Here is a 21,543-nt window from a genome sequence, read left to right as displayed (position 1 = left end):
CATCTAAGCTAGTGCAGAAGGTGCGCACTGTCATAGACTAGACTGAAAAGGAGGTCAACATGAGGACATTAGAGAGAGAGAAGAGAACGATTTCCGTCAAAGTCGAAAGCTAGAGCTAGAGTTGTGCTACAGACAGATGTTGTTATAATTTACTGGACATACGGTGGCAAAGACTACAAACAGCGATGTCCTTGCGAACGCCGGTTTGCACAGTATAGAGCAGGGGTTCTCAACCTGTGGATCACGACCCCCTTGGGGGTCGATTGACGATTTGCCAGGGGTCGCCTAAGACCATCGAAAATATGGATTGTTATTATCTACTCTTCTATTGCTGTATGTGTGTGTTTGGGGGGGGGGTCCAGGCGGAGTGGAGAATGTAAAAAGGGGTCGCCGAACTTAAAAGGTTGAGAACCGCTGGTATAGTGGGACTTCTTATGGTCCGACAGTTACGCTGGGTGGAACACGTATCCCCTACGGGAGATGATCGTATGCCAAAGTCTAAAGGCAGTCTTTTTTTGGTGAGCTAAAAGGTGGTTGACGTAACAGAGGCGCCCCACGGAAACCAGCTTAGGCGTCAAATTTTCTTGCCTGACATAGAAAAGAGCACCTGGTTGCATGCGGCCTCAGAACGAGACAGCTGGAGGTCACTCACGAAGGCCGCGAAATACATATTTGAGACCAAAAGAAAATCTGCTGCCGAGGACAAACGCAGACGGTGAAAAGAAAATCTAAATCGACCACCTGCGGAGAATGGTTATGCTTGCCCTGGATGTGGCAAAATATGTATATTTGTTTACCAATTTTATACATTTACTAGTTTTTTTCTGTGCCCTACTTTGTAAAACTATACATTTATGATACTTCTTTTTAGATCGAGCTACATAAAGTCAACCTAGAAATAAATCTTCCATTTTTCTACAACAATGAATCTGCACAAAAGATACAGAGAAAGCTAATGCTGGTGACAAAAAGATCTAAATATGTACCCAATATCGAATTTAAAATGGTGAAATGTTTTAATAAAAACAAATTTAGGTAAGAAAATGAGAATTTAGTATAGGTTTTATTTGTTATATTTTTCTGTCCAGATTTCTAACACTTTGAAACATGTATTTTTTTTATTAATACATATAAATTATTGCTTTTTTAAAAATAAAAATACATACATTTAAAAATGTATATCTTATATATATATATATATATATATATATATATATATATATATATATATATATATATAGATAGATAGATAGATAGATAGATAGATAGATAGATTCATACATACAATCATACAAATATAGATACTTAGATACTTACTTAGATACAAGGCCGGATTGAAGGGAGGGCAGTCGGGGCTACAGTTCAGTGACCTCCATAAGTGACCTCTATAAGTAAGGGGGATCTCCGCAATGGAGAAAAAAAAACAACAACATATTTCAACGGAGCAGTAACTTTTCTTCGCATTGGTACCGGCAATACATTCAATCTTAAAGTTGACAAACACTATCGTGCTGAAAAAGTGTCCCCTTATAATGTGCCTATATTCTCGCAATATTGGGCCTACTTCTGATTTACTTAACGCTGACTAACAGTAAACTCTTAACATTTACATTTTTTTGTTGACTGAAATATGCATATTAAATAGATTAAAAAAAAAAACGAATGAAAATTAACTTTAATTTAGAAATAATTTGTTTCTTTTCTAATATAGCATACTTTTACATATTAGTATTTTTTATTAATAGTGGATTTTTTTTATTGAAGCTTTCCAAATAGTGTAGGGGGCTCCGCATACTTAACCCTTAAGCTGTTGAGCTGTTTTACAATGAGTGCATTAAAGATGGAATTACTATTTTGATGTTTAGAGGCTAAACTACCGCACGCGTTTTGAGGGTTAAATTAGTCTTGGCATAGATAAATACATAGAAACATAGATGGAGATAGTGTTTTTTGTGGAAACATATAAAACTATATGAAAATATTTTATTTTTTTTTACAGAGACACATCTACTTTTGAAATACAAAACCGTTACTTTACCATTTACCCAGAACTAGTGAATGCATGCTTAGAGCTCAGTCATGGACAATTTCTCATCAGACACCTTGATTTAGATGGCGATGTTTATTATGAGAATATTTTCTGTTCGATTGTCTGGGTAACTATCACAATCAAATCTTAGCTTCTTTATTACATCTGTGAACGTACACATTGAAGCTAGATGCTGAAACAAATGTGAAATATACATATATTAAGCATTTTAATTCACTACTTTCTCTATTTTAAAAACTTTGTCCCTGGTGCTGCTTTTCATTTATGTTTAATATATATATATTATTTATATCAGTACGCTCTTTTACCCAGATCTCACCAAACAGTTGTTGTTGTTTTTTTTTGGGGGGGGGGGGAGGGGGGGTTAGATTTTTATAATGAGATGAGTTTCTCCCCCCTTTTATTTGGGTATATCGACATATATTCTTGCTAACGATCGCTACTAATGGCGCGAAGCCGCGCGTTTCAGAGTCTCGAGATACAAGGCATTTTCAGACACATATGAAGAACAGAAGTCGGACTAGATATGAGGCTATAATTGATAGATATGAAAAATAGAAGTCGGACTGGATCTGAGGCTATAACTAACACATATGAAGAACAGACGTCGGACGGGATCTGAGGCTATAATTTTTACATATGAAGAGCAGAAGTCGAACTGGTTATCAGTGGCTATTTGAGACGAATATGAAGGCTGGGAGTTGAATTTGAGACACTTAAAAAACAGGCGTTGGACGGGTTGTATGTGGCTATTTAAGATTTGTGTTTTCAGCATTTTTAACTAAATTTATGCATATTGTTTTGTATTCTTTTTTTTAGATAAATGTAAAAAAAAACAACATCTAAAATGAATTATTTGTATTTATCTTAGAATGGCTTTCCACTTTCCACTGATGACGATTGCTCAACAATGATGTTTCCAATTTCTTTACCTCTGTTATTTTTTTCCACGTTGTTGAATTTTAATACAAGTCCTAAAAGTTCCAAAGCACTACAGATGGAAAAAGAAAGCGATGCAAAGGTGATTGATTGGCTTGAACGAAATGTAAGTACATCATAAATAATAATGCTAAAATAATATCTATCTATCTATCTATCTATCTATCTATCTATCTAGATTTATAGATATATTTTGTAAAGTTTCTCCATTATCCAGGCTCTTTGCAAACTGCACCACACGACACAACTCAGGGCTCCAAAATAACAGCAGCAGTTTAATTTCAAATACATAACAATTGGCAACAACATTGACACGGACTGTACAAAAACCTTGCATCTGTTTGGACTGACTTCACGCACTGAGGATCAGACAACAGCGGGTCGGTAAAACCCTTCAAGAGTTAAAAACGGACATTGAACGCCTTGCCCATCTGGCATATCCCACAGCTGCACAGGAGTTCCTTGAAGTAATCGTCACTTATGCCTTCATCAATGCCGTTCAAGAACCTGAGCTAAAGAAAGTTATTTGATATATTAGCAAGCGTAAGACAAGTGAAGCCCTTGTGTACGCTCTGTCCTATTAAATCCGCTAAGAATGCATCCAACAACATGCATCATGGTCGGATGCTGGAAGTCCAGGAAAAAGATCTAACACAGGTGCTCAGACGGATGACGGAGGTCCTCGAAAAGTATAAGCCGAGCCAAACACAGACAGTTCATTGTGTGATCAGGGTCCGTTGCTGGAAATGTTGTGAAACTGGGCATATAAAAAGGATGTGTAGAAAAACACCTAATCGGCAAGCTGCGTCTCAGCACAGATCAGAAACGGGTGCACGGCCTGGAGACAATGACTACCAGGAAAACTAACATCGCCTGCTTCAAGGGGCAGAAACCTGGAATCCAGGAAATGAGAGCTGCTGTCACCGTCATTCCGATTGCCGTTCTAGGACAGAGTTGGAGTCTTAAGGTAGACGGAAGAATTGGCATTCGGAAGTATCGGTTTCTTATCGACACTCATTCTTCCCGTTTAGACATTCGGCCAAATGTCTCGAACAGCATTAAGACTACAAATGTGAGTATTTACTGCCTGAAAACAGCCAGTGGAGAACTGATGCCTATACAAGGACTGGTGGACTTAACATTCTAGCTCGGATGTCAGTCATTCGTGCATACATTTTTGTTTGCAAACATAACTGATGACTGCATTTCAGTCTTAATTTTAGGCAGAAATTTAGGTTTTCCATTAACGTTGGCAGAAAAACTTTGATGTGTGGAAATGTACAGATACCTTTGCTATGTGATAATGATGAAGGGAATGATCGAATGTTGAAAATACTGTTAACGGAGGATACGAGTCTGCCTGCATAGTCCGAATCAATTATTAGGGCAAAGTTAGATAGTGGACATGAAACTTCGGTAACGGCGCTAATCGAAGGAATGAAAGACAACTACGAGTGGCCGTAGGGAAAACGCTGGTTTTGATTAGAATAAATCATACAGTACCTGCTAGAATCATGAACCTTAGTTAGGGGTGCAACACCTACGAAGAGATATTACCACAGCTAAATGTCGTATGATTGATCTAGTTAAGAATTGCAACATTGACATACTGCTACGCCCACTGAATCGGTCAACCCTCATAATGCCAGGCTTTTGACAGATATCAAAGCAAACATATCTGAAGAGCAGTATATCAAAGCAGAAGAGTTGATAATGAAGTTTGCAGACATTTTACAATCTGCGAAAGAGCAGAATTGAAGCAACATAGGATTAATACCGAAGTAACTAGGCCGATTCGGCAGCCACCACGTTGCCTTCCTCTCGCAAAGCAACAGGAGGCTACAGACCTGATAGAACGAATAAGACAGCAAGGGGTCATAGAGCCCTCTAATGGCCCTTGGTGTTCGTCAATGACCTGGTAAAGAAAAAGGATGGATCCATGCGATTTTGTGTAGACTACAGAGCACTTAATGAAGTCACGCATAGAGATAGCTATCCACTCCCAAGAATTGACGATACCTTGGATACGCTTGCTGGGTCACAGATTTTTTCTACTGTTGACCTAAAGAGTGGATACTGGCAGGTGGGAATGCATCCTGAGGATAAAGAGAAAACGGCTTTCTCTGCTGGCAACGGTCTTTGGCAGTTCACTGTGATGCCTTTTGGTCTCTGTAATGCTCCCGCCACTTTTGAAAGATTGATGGAGCGCATTTTACAGGGACTTCATTGGAACACGTGTCTTGTATACCTGGATGACATTATAGTCACTGGTAGGATGTTTGAGGAGCATCTGACAAATCTAAATGAAGTTTTTGGACCGATAAAAAGTGCGGGTATGAAAATCAAGCCAAAGATTTGCTCGTTGTTAAGGAAGAGCGTCAAATATCTTGGCCATATAGTATCAGTGGACGGCATCAGCACTGATCCCGACATGACTGAGGCAGTAAGACGAAGGCCTACACCATCCAATATTCGAGAATTAAGAAGTTGTTGTTTTTTTAATACAGACGTTTTGTGCCCGATTTCTCCAATATATGTGCACCCGTTCATCGACTGACAGAGCAAAAGAGGTCATTCAACTGGACTCAGAAGTGTCAAGAGTCCTTATACATGTTAAAAGACACACTCGTCTCGTCCTTCATACTTACCTATCTGATACCAGGCATGACGTTCATTTTGGATACTGATGCAAGCAATGCCGGAATAGGTGTCGTACTTTCCAAAAAGATAGATGGAACGGAACGAGTCATCACTTACTTTAGCCAAAGTTTGTCAAAGGCTGAAAAAAATTACTGTGTCACGAGACGTGAACTCTTGACCGTCGTCGACGCAATAAAACATTTTCATAAGAACCTTTATGGGCAGAAATTTATTTTAATGACAGATCACGCAGCAATACAATGGCTGCTTTCCTTTAAGTGCCTTGAAGGTCAGGTTTCTAGGTGGATAGAGCGTCTGCAAACTTGCGAATTCAAAATTCACCACCAGAAAGGACTAATTCACCAGAATGCTGATGCGCTATCTCGGCGACCTTTCAAAACAGAATGCAAACATTGAAGGATGCGATAATCGATTGTTGATGATTGGACTTTAATGTTTTAGGACCTTGGTCTGATAAGAATATCCGAGAGGATCAGCTGAAAGATGAGGATCTGGCAACCGTTCTTCTTTGGAAGGAAGGGGGACATCAGCCAAATTAGCTACACATCGCTGAGAAAGAGGCTGCCATGAAGGCGTACTGGGCACAATGGGATTAAATGGTAGTAGAAAACGGTGAGACAAAGGTTTTATTGGTGTCGGTACAAGGAAGACGTAGAGGATTGTTGCAGAAGATGTGACCGATGTGCAGCAACCAAAGGCCCGCAACATCGAACAAGCGGACCCCTACAACAGTACAACGTAGGTGTTCCATTCGAAAGAGTCGCACTGGATAGAGCTGGCCCGTTTCCCGAGACACTCAAAGGCAACAGATATATTCTAGTAATAATGGACTATTTTAGTAAATGGCCTGAGGCTTTCGCGATACTAAACCAGGAAACCACAACAATAGTCAGTATTTTAGTGGAACACTGGATTAGCCGCTTTGGTGTTCCTCTGGAACTACATTCGGATCAAGGACGCAACTTTGAATATAAACTATTCCTGGAGATTTGCAAAATATTAAAAATGGAAAAGCTCGAACACCACCACTTCACCCTCAATCAAACGAAATGGTAGACTAGCGTACACGTAACAGAACTTAGAAGGGGACTTGAAAAGATTCATGCACGGAGTAAGATAAAGAACAGGAGGACCAGATACGATAGATTCGGATAGAAGCACCAATTCTACTGGGTTTGTAGAGCATGATCTCGTTTGGCTGTACAAGCAAAGAGAAGGAAGGGAAGATCGCATAAATTACAAAAGGATTGGGAAGGTCCATATCGGATTGTGAAGAGAACCAACGACGGGGTATACCGTATCCAGAGGGGTCCTCGAACTAAATGCAAGGTGGTACACGTCAATCGGTTGTACCGGTATTGTGGAGAGGAGAGAGGGACAGAGTCAGTTCGGGACGAACAGACCTAAGAAGGGGGCAATGCAATAAACATGTTTTGTAGTGGCTCAATGACTGCGCACCAGCTCACTATAAAGAAACTAAATGAACGGAACAGTAGTTTTCAGGCGTTGTTTTCTTGTTCCCTGTGATGTGTGGATCTTAGTAGGCAGAAGTCCGCACTTTGAAAGCTACGTGACAACAGTACGTGACAACAGTACGTGACATCAGTACGTGACATCAGTATGTGAGATCAGTATGTTTCCTATGCATATCTTCGTTCCGCCTTCCGTTAACATATACATATACATGCAAGAAAATGATAGCTTTCTAGCTGTACAGATATCTACCAACATATTTATCTATCTTTCTTTTTAACTTTCATATATAGAGAAAATAGTATAGCATTCTTGCGATCTAGCTATATACACTGGACGGCTTAATATTGATGTCTTGCAGTAGAGTCATTGTTAAAGAAGGTGTACGTGTGTGTGTGTGTGTTTTTATGGTGACGGTGGGAAGAGGTTAGGGATTGGTTGTGAATGATGCAACATAGGTGGCTCTGTCGTCATTTGGTCTTAGGGGAGACGACTCCAGAACGCGAGACTGAAAGGTTTTGTCATTGTACTGAGGTAAATTTTGCTAAGAAATATTATTAATAAATTTTATTTTATCTCATTAGAACTTGATTTTGTTTTTATCATAAATAGGAAGTTATTCAAGTTATTTGAAGTTTTACTACTTAAGATATATTACGCCTAGAAGTCAATGACTGATAACAGCAGTTATCAATATCTTGGTTCTTGTACAATTAATTTTATGTTTAACAATAAAAAAGGGACTCAACGTAAGCTAAACTAGGGCTAGTCACCAAAGAGAATCAAACCTAGAACCCTGATCTAAAGAAACGTATAACGATAAAAGTATACATTTAAAAAAACGTCATTCATTTGCGACACGTAATGAATGAGTAACATTTATAATATTTAAAAGATTTTTTTTTAAACTTTTATTTTCTTTTTAGGGCCAATATTATAAGATTGAGTGTGCTCTAGGAAAAGTGCTCAAGGGAGACGACTGCATTGGGAATGAGAATTTTCAGTGCAAAAGATATTTGGCGGAATTTGGTTTCAAGATAACTAGTTACCATTTTCAGCTGCAACCAAATAATATTAATAAAGAAAACTTTTTAAAACACATACTTTCACAGGTGAGGTGCATACTACAATTGTAAAAAAACCTTTCGCAAAAACCACTAAAGTGCAGAAGTCAGTTATTCTGCAGTGACTCTGCAGATTATTTAGATTAACAGGGGTAATAGACCTCATTCACCAATCGTAAACAAACACCATTTAGCCAAGTGAGTCTCATTCTCTTAATACAAATTACGTAATACACAGGCTGTCACGTGATACGTATTCTTTGTTGTTTTATCAATATTATCATGCGGTTGAGTATGGTTTGTTTAGATTGGTGAATGAATTCCATTCCTTAATATGTGGAAAACTGTTCTATTTTTAGTTACCTAGATAATGTGTAAATTAGGTACATAAATTGAACATTATCTACTAGCCAATCGTACAAGTGAATAGAAAAAAACATTTAGAAAATACAGTTTTTAAAGACAATAAACAACTTTTAAAAAGAATAGAAGAAGACAAATCAGATACATATCTAGTGCTTTTGTGACGGTACGCATCGGTACGGCGTACCAGCACCTTTTTCAATATGTGGAAAAAAAAAATTATTATTTTTCTTGTATTTTAAAGTCTATTATTATTTTATTAGCAGTTAAAAGTTAGGCAATCCATTACTGAGTACCGGGTATATATACATTGGCGTAGCCAGTATGGGTTTTGGGTTCAACCCCCCCCCCCCCCCCCCAATAATGAAATCCTCCCCTTGGGAAATTTAATGACTGATTTTTTTTTGCTTTGATATTTTTTATTTTAGGTGAGATTTTAATACTTTACCATCACTTGCCCAGAGCAGCCAAGGGGATTTGGCTGTTAAATTCTCCTCTTCTATAAAACAAAGCAAAACAAAATTGTGCAAACGACAATCCCTAAATTCCAAGACTATAGCTAAGAAAGATTTTTATTTTAAACCCCACTCCGAAATTTACGATACCCCCCCCCCTTTTCAATATAAGACTATTCATACATGTCACCTAATTCTATGAGCGTAGCCAAGAGTGGTTTTGTGTTTAAAGCCCCCCCTAGAGGGGTTTGCAGCTAAAAATCTCCTCTTCAATAAAAAAAGGCAAATTACACACTCAAAATTTAAGAGCATAGCCAAAGGGCATTTGAGTTTTAACCCTCCTCTAGCGGGGCTTGAAGCTAAAAAATACCTCTTCAATATAAAAAAAAAAAGCAAATTGCACAATTAAAATGCTATGAACTAGCCAAATGCGTTTTGAGTTTGAATCTCCTCCAGCGGGTTTCGAAGCCAAAAAATACCTCTTCAATAGAAGAAAATTACAAACTCAAAATTCTATGAGCGTAGCCAAACTAATTTTAAATTGGAACCCCATTTCAGCGGGGTTTGAAGTTTAAAAAATCCTCTATGAGCGTAGTCAAACGAGATTTTGAGTTTAAATCCCCTTTCAGCGGGGTTTGAAGTTTAAAAAATCCTCTATGAGCGTAGTCAAACGAGATTTTGAGTCTAAATCCCCTTTCAGCGAGGTTTGAAGAAAAAATACCCCTTCAATATAAAAAAAAAGTAAATTACTCACTCAAAATGCTATGAGCGTAGCCAAAGGGTTTTGAGTTTAAACTCCCTTTCAGCGGGGTTTGATGCTAAAAAATACCTCTTCAATATAAAAAAGTGCAAATTACACACTCAAATTTCTATGAGAGTAAACAAGTTAAAAAGGAGTTTTGATTTTAAACCCCCCCCCCCTCCACCTCCAAACGTTTTTTTTTTTAAGTTCGAAAACCCATCCAGATGGTTTTGAGTTTAAAATCCTCCTACAGAGAGTTTTAAGGTTGAAAACATCTGGCTTCAATATTATTCTAAAGCAAATTACAGTCACCAAATTATATGAGCGTACTTGAGGGGGTTTTGAATTTGTTAAAAAGAACTCCATAGATTTTTTAGTTTAAAAACACCCAACAGATGATTTTGACGATAAATCTTCCATTTTCGATATAAGATCTAAAGCAAACTACAGTCAACTATTTGGAAGAGCGTAGCCACGAGAGGTTACAAATTTTTAACAGTGGCTGAACTCCATTAATAAAGTGCAGTGAATAGTCATCTGGCGAAATTGAAAAAGACTAAATGTGGCTCAACAAAGATTGTTAAGACGGATTTAGGAGTCAGTTATAGAGATCGGGTCTTAATCAAAGAAATCATATGCCAAACTGGGAGTCAACCCCATAGTAAAGTTGTGATACAGCGTCGCATGAGGTTTGGGGACATGTTCTCCGACAAAATAAATTAGAATAATAAGAGTTGCAATGACACGGAGGTCATTACGAGGAAAGCGCAAAAAGGGATATTGTAGTACATTTTGGCACCACACTTTCACGGAGGACCTTAGGGCAGGTGAGAAGAGGCTTCAGAAATTGCCAGTAATATATTTTTGTGGAAGCAGCTTTCAGCCCAATGCGCTAATTGGTGCGGGAGGATTTAAGTAAGTAAGAATAGCACTTTTGATTTAAAACTCTAAAAAATATAGTCTAGATCTAAATCTTGACCTACTTCAAACCCTGCTCGCTGCCATCCTCAGTCGTCAAGTGGGAGGTTTGGACCAGGAAGTAAATTAGCTTTAACTTTGAAGGAACATCCGAAACATGTCAAACATTTATAGAAAAAAACAACAACAACGTATTTACAACTGCAAATGAATCTTTGAAACTAAAGTTGGGCCCCACTTGCCACCCCTAAGGCCACTACTGATATCAGGTAAATAATAAAAGCCACATACCTGACTCTCACGGGGGTCCTTAAGTATTGATTTATCGGTATAACAGTAACATGTCAGATTTTGCAATTTGCCGGTAACATTCTTTATAAATATATTTGATTGTTTAGTTTATGTGTACATAAACTAGGAATTTGTTCTTTTTTCTTTGTTTTATAATGCTTGCTTCTTTTTTTTTTTTTTTTTACTTTATTTTCAGCTGGCTAACAGACTACACAGTATCTCTAACAATAGTGTACAGTATTCCATTCGTGTTGATCTAATGATGGGCTATTTAAATTCTGGTGAAATACAGTTTTTCATTGTTGTAAAGATGAACGTGCAAATAGAAGCCAATCTGCTGATTACAGAATTTGAGCCAATATTCCAATCTGAAGTAGTACAAACTAGTTTCATATTCCAAGTGTCAGATACCGAAAGTGTAACATTAGATCCTTTTTTTATTTTGAACTCTTTAAAAAACGTAGAGAGAATCACATATGAATACAGTACGTCAGTCATAAAACCGAGAAATCCTATTTTTATCTATAGTCTTACTGAAACGCGTAATTTTACCCAGTCTTGCGATAAAATATTTTACCTAAACACATTGTTGTTATGTAAGTATATACGTTTAGACAAGTCAGTTTATCAGGTGTTTATTGATGATGTATTAGTACCCCCTTTCGTAACGATAACAATAGATTTTAAAATCACGAAGATTAACATCACGGACAATGAAGATTTAATCATGGTGAATGTTGATGAAGATGGCTATCTTGATGTGTGCATTGCTCTGTTAGACAGGAAATGGAAACAATTGAAAGAAAATGATATAGACATTGAGAGGCCTGAAGCGGATCATTGCGAGGAGACCCTATGTTTGATTGAAAACATCTTAACATTTGTCTGTTTAATCGTATCCATGGTATGCCTTCTACTGACCTTTTTGACATACTGCATGTTTCCGGTCTTGAGAACAAAGGCTGGTGTAAATAACATGTTTCTAAGCCTAAGTCTTCTATTGGCACAAGTCTCTCTGATGTTCAGTACTTTCACGTAAGATTAATAATAGAGAACTGTTTCAATTTTTATATTTTTGAATGAATTATTTATATGCAATGTTTTGTTTGTGGATAATTCTGAATTCATAGACCACATAAAAACAATATTGAAGAAAATTTGTTACAATTTAAACAAAACTTGATACGGTATATCTAATAGTTAACGCTCACTTGTGGTCGGTCAATAGGGCAGATGATCTGTTTCTGTGGTTTACGGTTATCGATGGTGTCCTGTGGCCAGCACATTGAACAACCACCTATTACTTTTCCACAACTAATGTCTGGTACCCATTAGAGCTGGGTGGACTCAGAGGCGCATAAAGATCCCGAAATTAAAAATCACAGTCTTCGAGCCCAGGACCACCGGTTCGGAAGCCAAGCGCTTTACCGCTCAACCACCGCGCCTCCTAACACTTACGTGATATACAAGAAATGTTAGACGATAAATATAAAGCATATATAATGCATCAAGCTAACATTCCATCTTGTAGGTAAACTAGGATATAGTTTAATACTTTTAAAAAACTTTCAGAATTTATTACCTAGAAAAAGAAATGTTAAATATAATAATAAATCATGTTTATCCGATTAAGAAATTGATATGCTAATTTTAATATGCTAAATAAAGCAACTCAATTTCCAATTTCATTAACGCATTCTTACCTTAAATTATTGTAGTTCTGTTGACAGCTTCCGGTGCCTCATACTCGGCGTCCTGACTCATTTTCTGTGGCTCTGGAACTTTTCCTGGAACTTCATCTGTAGCTTTTGCATGTTTCGAGTGTTCACTGCCGGCTTAACAACACATAATCAACCAAATAGGACTTCTGATATCTTGAAGTGGATAAGTGGGTCATTCGTATTACCCGTCTCTGTAGTCAGTGCTGTTTTAATATATAGTTACTTCACATCACAAGGGAGAGAATTCGGATATGGAAATGTTCAGTGTTATCTAGATTTACCTTTCTTTATTGGTAAGAAAATATTTTTTAAAAGACTAAAAGCTATAAAATAAATAAAAAAACAAAACAAACAAAAAATTAACAACTTAAAGCAAATATTGTAATATTTTCACTGAAACGTTTTTTAATAACTTATTCTAAGAAATTCTTACAAAGAGAATTAGATGAATTACAGAAATAGGAATCAAATTGGAGCATTTCTTTCCACCCAGCAAAATGTCAGTTATTAAGAGTAACAAAAAAAAAAACTAAAACAAATTAACTCCACTTCACTTATTCATTGTTAGCATGTAACACACACAAAAAAACAAAATACCTAGGTGTTATAATAAATGGAAAAACTGTCATGGAATTCCCATATTGATGAAACTATCAAAAAATCAAACAAAGCATTAGGGTTTATTAAAAGAAATTTCTACAAATCAAATGAGAACAGAAAACTAAAAGGTTGTTTAACCTTTGTTAGACAATAATAGAATACATATGCATCCTCTGTTTGGGACCCCTCAACTCAAGAAAACATTAAGAAACTGGAACAGACACAAAATAGAGCAGTGAGATTCATAACAAACGAATATTCACATTTGACTAGAGTAACACCTTTAGTAAAATCATTAAATTTAGAAAGCCTTCAGGACAGAAGGCTCAAAAGTAAAGTAGCAATTACATATAAAACACTGAACCATAATCTTCAAATACAATAACAAAATCTAATAAAATACTCAGAAAGACACAAAGATAAAAGCACATTTCTCGTCCCATATGCTAGCACAAATTTGTACAAATGCATGGAATGGGTTGCCCAAGCTAGCCAGGAAAACTAGTGACTTGGCAGAATTTAGGTGATTGGTTAATATGTATGACTGAATGCACGCAGTGTTAGACGTAATCATCTTCTTTTTAAAGTAACGTTTGTATTATATAAGATAAGATAAGAATTGATAAATAAATGAATTCCTATGACCCTCACTTTACATTCTCTCATTACAGGTATCGCTGTTGCTGCTCCGCTGTTCATTATAACTTTGACCAACATTTCCTTGTTTCTTGTGGTGGTGTACAAAATCTACAGTGTCCGAAGACTTCAATCTATTTCATTTATGAGCAGCGCACCCGACTTTGATATGACCATCTATATGAAGCTATCTACGGTGACTGGAATGTTCTGGATTGTGGCAGTTTTGGCCGAGTTCTCGGAAAATGAGATTTTTGGGTAAATCTTTTTTAGTTAACGAATTGTGAAAATGAAAGATTTTTGTTGAAAAAAACAACAATAACTGGCATTAATCGACCAATCATAAATGTATATTGAGTGGATTAGGCATTTTGGCACTAGCAAGTTTTTACAATTCATTCTGTCAGTCTGTTTGGTACAAATTCTTCACTCCATTCTATTACTCAACTGGTCCAGACAAGTGAAAGGATCATAGCGCACTGAGAAAGCTAAAAGCATTAAAGAGCGCTAAACAAACACAATTGGTAAAACGATTTCTAATCGCACCGATTTATTGTTGACAGTCTAGATCAGGGGTTCTCAACCTGTGGGACCCCCTTGGGGGTCGATTGACGATTTGCAGGGGGTCGCCTAAGACCATCAAAAATATGGATTGTTATTGTCTATTCTTCTATTGCTGTATGTGTGTGTGTGTGAGGTGGGTCGCGGCAGAGTGGGAGATTGTAAAAAGGGTTCGCCGTGCTTAAAAGGTTGAGAACCGCTGGTCTAGATCTATTATAAATTTAATTACTTGACTTATCTAAACCAGTGATGCCCAAAATACGGCCCGCGGGCCAGATCCGGCCCGCGAAGTGGTCCCATCCGGCACGGCGAAATGACGGCACAAAATGTAGAAAATCCCCTCTCCAAAAAGGTAGATAAAGTTATTTTAACCTACGTTACCCTAACTTATTCTATGATGGATTGGTACCATTACCTTTAACAATGTGTTTACGAAATGGGACTAATGTATAATCTAACAGGAAAAGAGAACTGATTTTTACTTTTTTTTTGTGGAGCATGATAATAAGCCAATGAATTTGATATGTAAAGAAAGTTGTGGCTGTTATAAAAAAAAAACAAAAAAAAAAAAACAAATGTGGCAGCATTCTTAATTTGAGCCGCGAATAAAATATTGTTAAACTACGCCTAGAGATTGAAGGATTGAATAGTTGCCAAAAAGAGATGATAAGAAAATAAGTCGGTGGTTAAGCTAGATAGAATGCTGCTCACATTGTAAGTAGAGATATGAAGCCATTGTTCCGAAGGGTAGAAAAGTAGATAAACTTCAAACATCTCACTAATTTATGTAAGTGCTAGATCCACGGGTTTCTAATAAAATAGTTTCAGTTCCGCTTCATTACGTTTTTGTATCTTTTCGATCATGTGGCCCGCGACACTAGTGTCGGAAATTAAAAAGGCCCGCAGGTCGAATTAGGTAGGGCATCACTGATCTAAACTAATTGATACAACTACACTTAAATATAAGCTTGATTCTTTGTTGTTGTTTTTTTTAAAGTATTTATTTTACGGTTTTCTGATTATTTCTTTACACTTATAAACATGTTGTGCTTCTTTTCAACAGACTTGTGGCGCTAGTTCTGAATGGACTTCAAGGAGTCTCCATATTCTTCTCCTTTGTATGCAACAAGAGAGTGGTCGCTCTGTGCTCTGCTTTGTTGAGACAACATCAGTCTTAACCCAAAAACAAATAAATAAATGGTAATACCATTGAAATACACTCCGAGTCATAAGTTAGGCCAATTTATATTTCAATGAAAATGTATAAAATGATTTACCACATACCTTTAATGTGTACAATTTAGTGTTTACCAAACAGAAGACGAATCGGAGTAGAGTCAGCCATGAATGACTTAATTAAGATGGTAAAATACAAAATAAAGTGTTTTAACATAAACTACTGTCTTGAGGTTTTTAAAACTAAAAATAATACATATGTTACTCTCTCTCTCTCTCTCTCTCTCTATATATATATATATATATATATATATCATGGGCGTAGCCAGGGGGGGGGGGGTTCCCGAAATGAAATCCCCCCCTTGGGGGGGGGGGGGAGTCGGAATTGAGTGACTGATTTTTTGCTTTGATTTTGTTTATTTTAGGTGAGATTTTAATACTAAACCATCACTTGCCCTAGCACAACCAAAGGGGTTTTGAGTTTAAAACCCCCTACCAGGGGGGTTCGAGTTTAAAAACCCCTACCAGGGGGGTTCGAGTTTAAAACGCCTACCAGAGCGGTTCGAGTTTAAAAACCCCTACTAGGGGTTTTGAGTTTAAAACCCCCTACCAGGGGTTTTTAGTTTTAGACCCCCTACCAGGGGTTTTGAGTTTTAAACCCCCTACCTGGTGTTTTTACAGTTAACTCCCCCTCTTCTATAAAACAAAACAAAAAAAAAATGCAAACGAAAATCCCCTAATTCCAAGAGCACAGTTAAGGAAGATTTTGATTTTAAAACCCCGTCTAAAATTTACGATAAACCCCCTCTTTAATATAAAAAAAAGCTAATTACGCACTCAAAATGTTATGAGCGTAGCTAAATGGGTTTTGACTCAGTTTTGAATTTAAACCCCACTTCACTGGGGTTTGAAGGTAAAAAATACCTCTTTTTAATAATAAAAAAAAGCAAATTATACACTAAAAATGTTATGAGTGTAGTCTATGGGGTTTTGAGTTTAAACTCCCCTCCAGTGGAGTTTGAAGCTAAAAAGTACCTCTTCAATATAAATAAAAGAAAATTACTCACTCTAAAATCTATGAGTGTAGTCAAAGGGGTTTTGAGTTTAAACCCCCCGCCATCTTCAGTGTAAGAAAAAAAGCAAATGCAATGAGCGTTGCCGAAAGGGGTTTTGAGTTTAAACCCCCATTCAGAGGGGTTTGGTGCTAAAAAAACATCTTCAATATAAAAAAAAGCAAATTACACACTAAAATTATTTGAGCGTAGCCAAGCCAATCGGGGTTTTGAGTTTCTTCTACAGATGGCTTTTTTTTTTTTAAGTTTAAAACCCCTCCAGATGGTTTTGAGTCTAAGATCTCCCTACAGAGCATTTTGAGGTGGAAAACCCCCAACAGAAGATTTTGACGATAAAACTTCTCTTTTCGATATAAAATCTAAAGCAAACTACAGTCACTTAATTCCAAGAGCGTATTCAAGAGAGGTTACACATTTTTACCAGTGGCAGGGCTCCATTAATAAACTGCAGTGAATAGTCATCTACCGAAATCGAAAAACACTAAATATAACTCAACAAAGATGGCTAAGACAGATTTCAGGAGTCAGTTATAGAGATCGGATCTAAATCAAAGAAATCCTATTCCGAACTGGGAGTCGACCCCTTAGTAAGATTGTGAGAGAACGACGCATGAGGTTAGCCTGACATGTTCTCTGACAAAATGAATTACGCATAAGAAGAGTTGCAATGATATCCTAGTACAACTTGACGCCACTCATTCGTGGAGGTCCTCATGGTAGGTGGGAAGAGGCTTCAGACATTACCAGTGACAGATTTTTATGGAACCTGCTTGACGTCAAATGCTCCGAACGGCGTGGGAGGGTCTAAGTCAGTAAGAATAGCACATTAGGTTTTTGAAATAAAACTTTTTAATAGCATTAAAATGGACTGTAGATACCTCAGAATATACATTTTGTTGGCTTTCAATTCCAGAAATAGTGCTTGGCGGCGGGGCTTCGCCACGCGCTGGGGAGCTCCTGGCGCTCCCTTAGACCCCTTTGCTGGTAATGGGGGGAGTCCACAATTTTATGGAAACAGCTTGATGGCAAATGCGCCGAACGACGAGGGAGGGTCTAAGTCAGTAAGAATAGCACATTAGGTTTTTTAAATAGAACTTTTTAATAGCAGAAAAATCCACTGTAGATACCTCAGAATATGCATTTTGTTGGTTTTCAATATCAGAAATAGTGCTTGGCGGCGGGGTTTCGCCCCGCGCTGGGGGAGCTCCTAGCGCTCCCCCAGACCCCTTTGCTAGTAATGTCGAGGAATCTACAATTTTTTCACTAACTCATGGAAGAACCTATTCTAGGGCACAATAAACGTCTTCCGAAAGAATGAAGGGTCAGAATGTAATAAAGATTATGTACACACACACACATAAATACATATAATTTTTTTTCACCCCCCCCAAACCCCCCCCCCCCGAAAAAAAATCCTGGCTACGCCCATGATATATATATATATATATATATATATATATATATTGCACATTTAAGGCAGAGGCAACTTAACGAAGTTCTACAGTAAATAAATGTGTTTATTTACCAGGACAAAAACAAAAGAGCCTTCTGCTTTCCAAACGTCTTGTCACTAAATATATTAGTCATTTCACCAGTAAACTGAATACGGACCAACGACAGCCTTTCCCGCTTCGCTCCAGGTCCCCACTACAGTCTTCAGGAAATACAAAAGACGCCCCCCCCCCCCCCCCCCCGTCGTAGTTTCTAACAATTCAGACCCTCCACAATCACTTGATACACTGTTCTTTTTTCTATTCTAGCGTCTTCCTATTCTGGTTTAGTTGTGCGCTCGTACGCACCACAAGCACTTGGTGAAAGGCTGGGTTACAACAATATATATATATTGTCCTCGAGTTCGAAGATTAGCAGGGAATACAGTATTTCTTGTGGCTATGCAGCCATATATATTTTTTTTTTGATAGAACAATACATATATATAAATAGGTATACAGCTTAGGAGGGAAAGGTCAGTACTGACTTGCTTTGAGCGGTATAAAAGGCTGGATGAATACCTCCCAGCTAGAAAACTAGTGGATGGTTGGAGATGCAGAAGACGTATCCAGATGCAGTCTTTTATGCATCATGCCACTAGACTATCTGATGAAGCTGGCCTCTCCACCAACCGACAAAACATTCAACGCTTTCATCCCCTTCCCCCTTGGTGTCGCCCAACAACCCCAGACATACGCTTGAAATTAGTAGACCAAAATGCCACTCAGCAAAGCCGTTCATCTAACGACCTTCAAATCCCAGCTCTGGAGACCATTAATACCTTCAAGCCCAGTGCTATTTTTGCATACACTGATGGATCGGCATCAATAGATTCTGGAAGAGCAGGCTATGGAGCCTACATCGACTTTCTTGGCTCTCACACAGTCAAAATCTTTGGACCATGTGGTAGTGTTTGCAGTTTTGATGCGGAGACCATGGCAGTCTGTGAAGCCTTAAAAGTCATTGACTCTCAACTCGGCGAGGGAAATTTGAGGGCAACACAGATTGTTGTGGTCACTGACTCAAAATCTGTACTACATGCTTTGCAAAGCCCCGGACCATGGCCCCCCAATATCAACACTGTCATCATGGCTTCACATAAGATCAAACAACGCTATGGCACCCCTGTAATAATGCAGTGGGTACCGAGTCACATAGGTGTGACTGGCAACACAATTGCAGACTCTTTGGCCCACCAGGGAGGGCAAATTCCACCCACTGATCAGGCTGTAAGCTTTCATCAAGCCCTGGCTATAATACAAAAAACAGAAATGGAAAAGTGGTTTGAGTGCTGGGACAAGTCCCAAAAAGCCCGTGGAGTCTGGGAGCGCATGAGGCGCCCTGACCGCACTTCCCCGTGGTGGAGGCTGTCCAGGCCTGAGCAAGCTATTATAGCACAGTGCAGGACAGGCCACTGTCCTGTTGGCTCATATTTCTCGCGGCTATGGCCAAATTTCGATTCACGGTGCCCTCGCTGCGGGGAAGAAGAGGAAACCGTGCCTCATATTCTGTTTGACTGCCCCAGACTTGCTGATCTCCGTCTCGACAGGTCTGGGAAACCCAAAATTCTCGAACTGTATGGCGACATTCATGCACTACGCAAGACAGCAGGGTTTCTGTCCAGGGCTTTTGCAAGAGAGAATTAGAGCCTCTCAAGCCCTCACTCTAATGGAGTTTGATGATGATGATGATGACAGCTTGTCTTCGAGTTCGAAGATTAACAGGGAATGCTGTATTTCCGTGGTTACGAAGCCCCAAATGTGACCTAAATATTTGGCCACCTCTAGTGCAGGTATGAGCATTGACCGCCAGTATTCGATTAAATTTTCTTTTCGCCTACTACCTCTGCTCTCGACAGCGGATTTTCTTTCGATCTCAAGTGTGTATCCCGCTGCCTTTCTGAGTGACCTCCAGCTGTCTCGTTCTGAAGCCGCATGCAACTAGATGCTCTTGTCTACGTCAGTTAAAGTAAGGTGGTGCCTAAGCTGGCCTTGAAAGCGTTTCCTTAGGGCACCACCTCTGCTACTTCGACCACCTTTCAGCTCACCAAAAAGACTGATTTTGGCATACGTTCGCCTCCCATACGGGATACGCGCCCTGCCGAGCGTATATATCTCTGACCATCTGAAGTCCTTCTATACTGTTCATATCGGCGTTCGCAAGGACGTCTCTGTTTGTAGTGCAGTCTTGCCTGCGTATGTCTACGATGTTACATTTGTTACAAAACTCTAATTCAAAGCTCTGAAAAAAACTAATTTGGAAGAGGAAGGAGACATTCTACTCTAAATTTTTTTTTTTGTATTTTTAGGATTCATGTATAAATCGTGAGTTATAGTCCCAAAGTAATTTATACAGAAAAAAAAAATCTCAGATTAAGTAAAGGTTGGGAAAAGGCGATAAGTTCACCCCACCCAATCAGCCAACATACTGTAAAGATCGATTAAAATATCAATAACAAGCTTTTATCATATAGATATTTAATTAAAATTGGACCGCCCCCCACTCGAAAGTTTAAGGTGTCTGGGGCCGGATCGAAACAATTGCCCCCCCCCCCCCCACCACATTGGCCAACATATTAGAATGGAGCGACATAATCTAAGAATAGGTTAAAATAAAATAATTAGCATATACTATTAACATATATAAAGAATTCGAATACAAATTTTCTGATTTGTCTTATAAAATATGATCCCCTTTTTTTGTGTTAGTGTGTGGGGGGGTCAAGTGATTGCGATCGCCCTATCACCATTGGCGTAACAAGGTATTCGTTGGCCTGGGTTAAGAAATATATTGTTGGGTCCCCGTCCCAATGAGACGAATGTGATGTCTGACTAAAGAAATGAATTATTCGAGTATCGGTACAGTTACTAAAATACATATCAGTGCATGCAGAAAAGCTTTTTTTTTAAAGCAATAATGCCATTACATTTGATTCAGTTAGGACTGCGTACAAGTCATAGTGTCTTGAACGTTAATTCTTGAAAGAATCAAACAGCTAACAAAGTTACGAAGACAGTTTGTGTGAAAACACAAACTCAAAATCGGCCCCCGAAGTGGTCCACCCAGGCAGGCTTCAATATTTTCAGAAAGAACATCCGAATGAAATTATATCAAACACAAATGACAGATAAGAATGGAAAAAGAAGTTTGACAGATCTTTTGAAGTGCCCCAATGGTCCAGCAGATCAAAGGATAGGTGCAAGTGAATGTAAAGTTAGATGTGAACCTGGCCTAACTAGTACCCCTTTCAGACCTTGTGGTCTATAGGGCAGATAATGTAAAGCTCATCTGTTTTTGTGGCCTACGGTTAAGGAGGCTGTCATGTAGCC

General features: G+C 38.3%; 2 protein-coding genes across 3 annotated transcripts; both read left to right on the top strand.

Moving 5' to 3' along the window:
- Positions 1-240: 240 nt before the first annotated feature.
- LOC129924825 (uncharacterized) lies at positions 241-8,368 on the top strand. Its single transcript, XM_056022115.1, has 4 exons — positions 241-1,035; positions 2,000-2,156; positions 2,922-3,095; positions 8,050-8,368. The coding sequence occupies exons 1-4, from the start codon at positions 956-958 to the stop codon at positions 8,257-8,259; spliced, it is 621 nt and encodes a 206-aa protein (XP_055878090.1). The 5' UTR covers positions 241-955; the 3' UTR covers positions 8,260-8,368.
- Positions 8,369-11,161: 2,793 nt separating this feature from the next.
- Positions 11,162-15,870, top strand: LOC129924446 (adhesion G protein-coupled receptor L3-like). 2 transcript variants are annotated; one of them, XM_056018889.1, is made up of 4 exons: positions 11,162-11,991; positions 12,687-12,970; positions 13,949-14,171; positions 15,538-15,870. In XM_056018889.1, the coding sequence occupies exons 1-4, from the start codon at positions 11,216-11,218 to the stop codon at positions 15,650-15,652; spliced, it is 1,398 nt and encodes a 465-aa protein (XP_055874864.1). In that variant the 5' UTR covers positions 11,162-11,215; the 3' UTR covers positions 15,653-15,870. The 2 variants fall into 2 exon arrangements, with proteins under 2 accessions (XP_055874864.1, XP_055874863.1); XM_056018888.1 differs by having other exon boundaries at positions 12,675-12,970.
- Positions 15,871-21,543: the final 5,673 nt, after the last annotated feature.

Source organism: Biomphalaria glabrata, chromosome 2, assembly GCF_947242115.1.
Source record: "Biomphalaria glabrata chromosome 2, xgBioGlab47.1, whole genome shotgun sequence".
Lineage (NCBI taxonomy): Eukaryota > Metazoa > Mollusca > Gastropoda > Planorbidae > Biomphalaria > Biomphalaria glabrata.
This window is presented reverse-complemented; position numbering and strand designations above follow the sequence as displayed.

Coding starts and splice junctions, on each gene's coding strand:
- LOC129924825 (XM_056022115.1), top strand. CDS start 956: ATGCTGGTGACAAAAAGATCTAAATATGTACCCAATATCGAATTTAAA. Junction 2,157..2,921: donor TTTTCTGTTCGATTGTCTGG/GTAACTATCACA, acceptor TATTTATCTTAG/AATGGCTTTCCACTTTCCAC. Junction 3,096..8,049: donor TTGATTGGCTTGAACGAAAT/GTAAGTACATCA, acceptor TTTTCTTTTTAG/GGCCAATATTATAAGATTGA.
- LOC129924446 (XM_056018888.1), top strand. CDS start 11,216: ATGATGGGCTATTTAAATTCTGGTGAAATACAGTTTTTCATTGTTGTA. Junction 11,992..12,674: donor CTGATGTTCAGTACTTTCAC/GTAAGATTAATA, acceptor AAATTATTGTAG/TTCTGTTGACAGCTTCCGGT. Junction 14,172..15,537: donor TCGGAAAATGAGATTTTTGG/GTAAATCTTTTT, acceptor TCTTTTCAACAG/ACTTGTGGCGCTAGTTCTGA.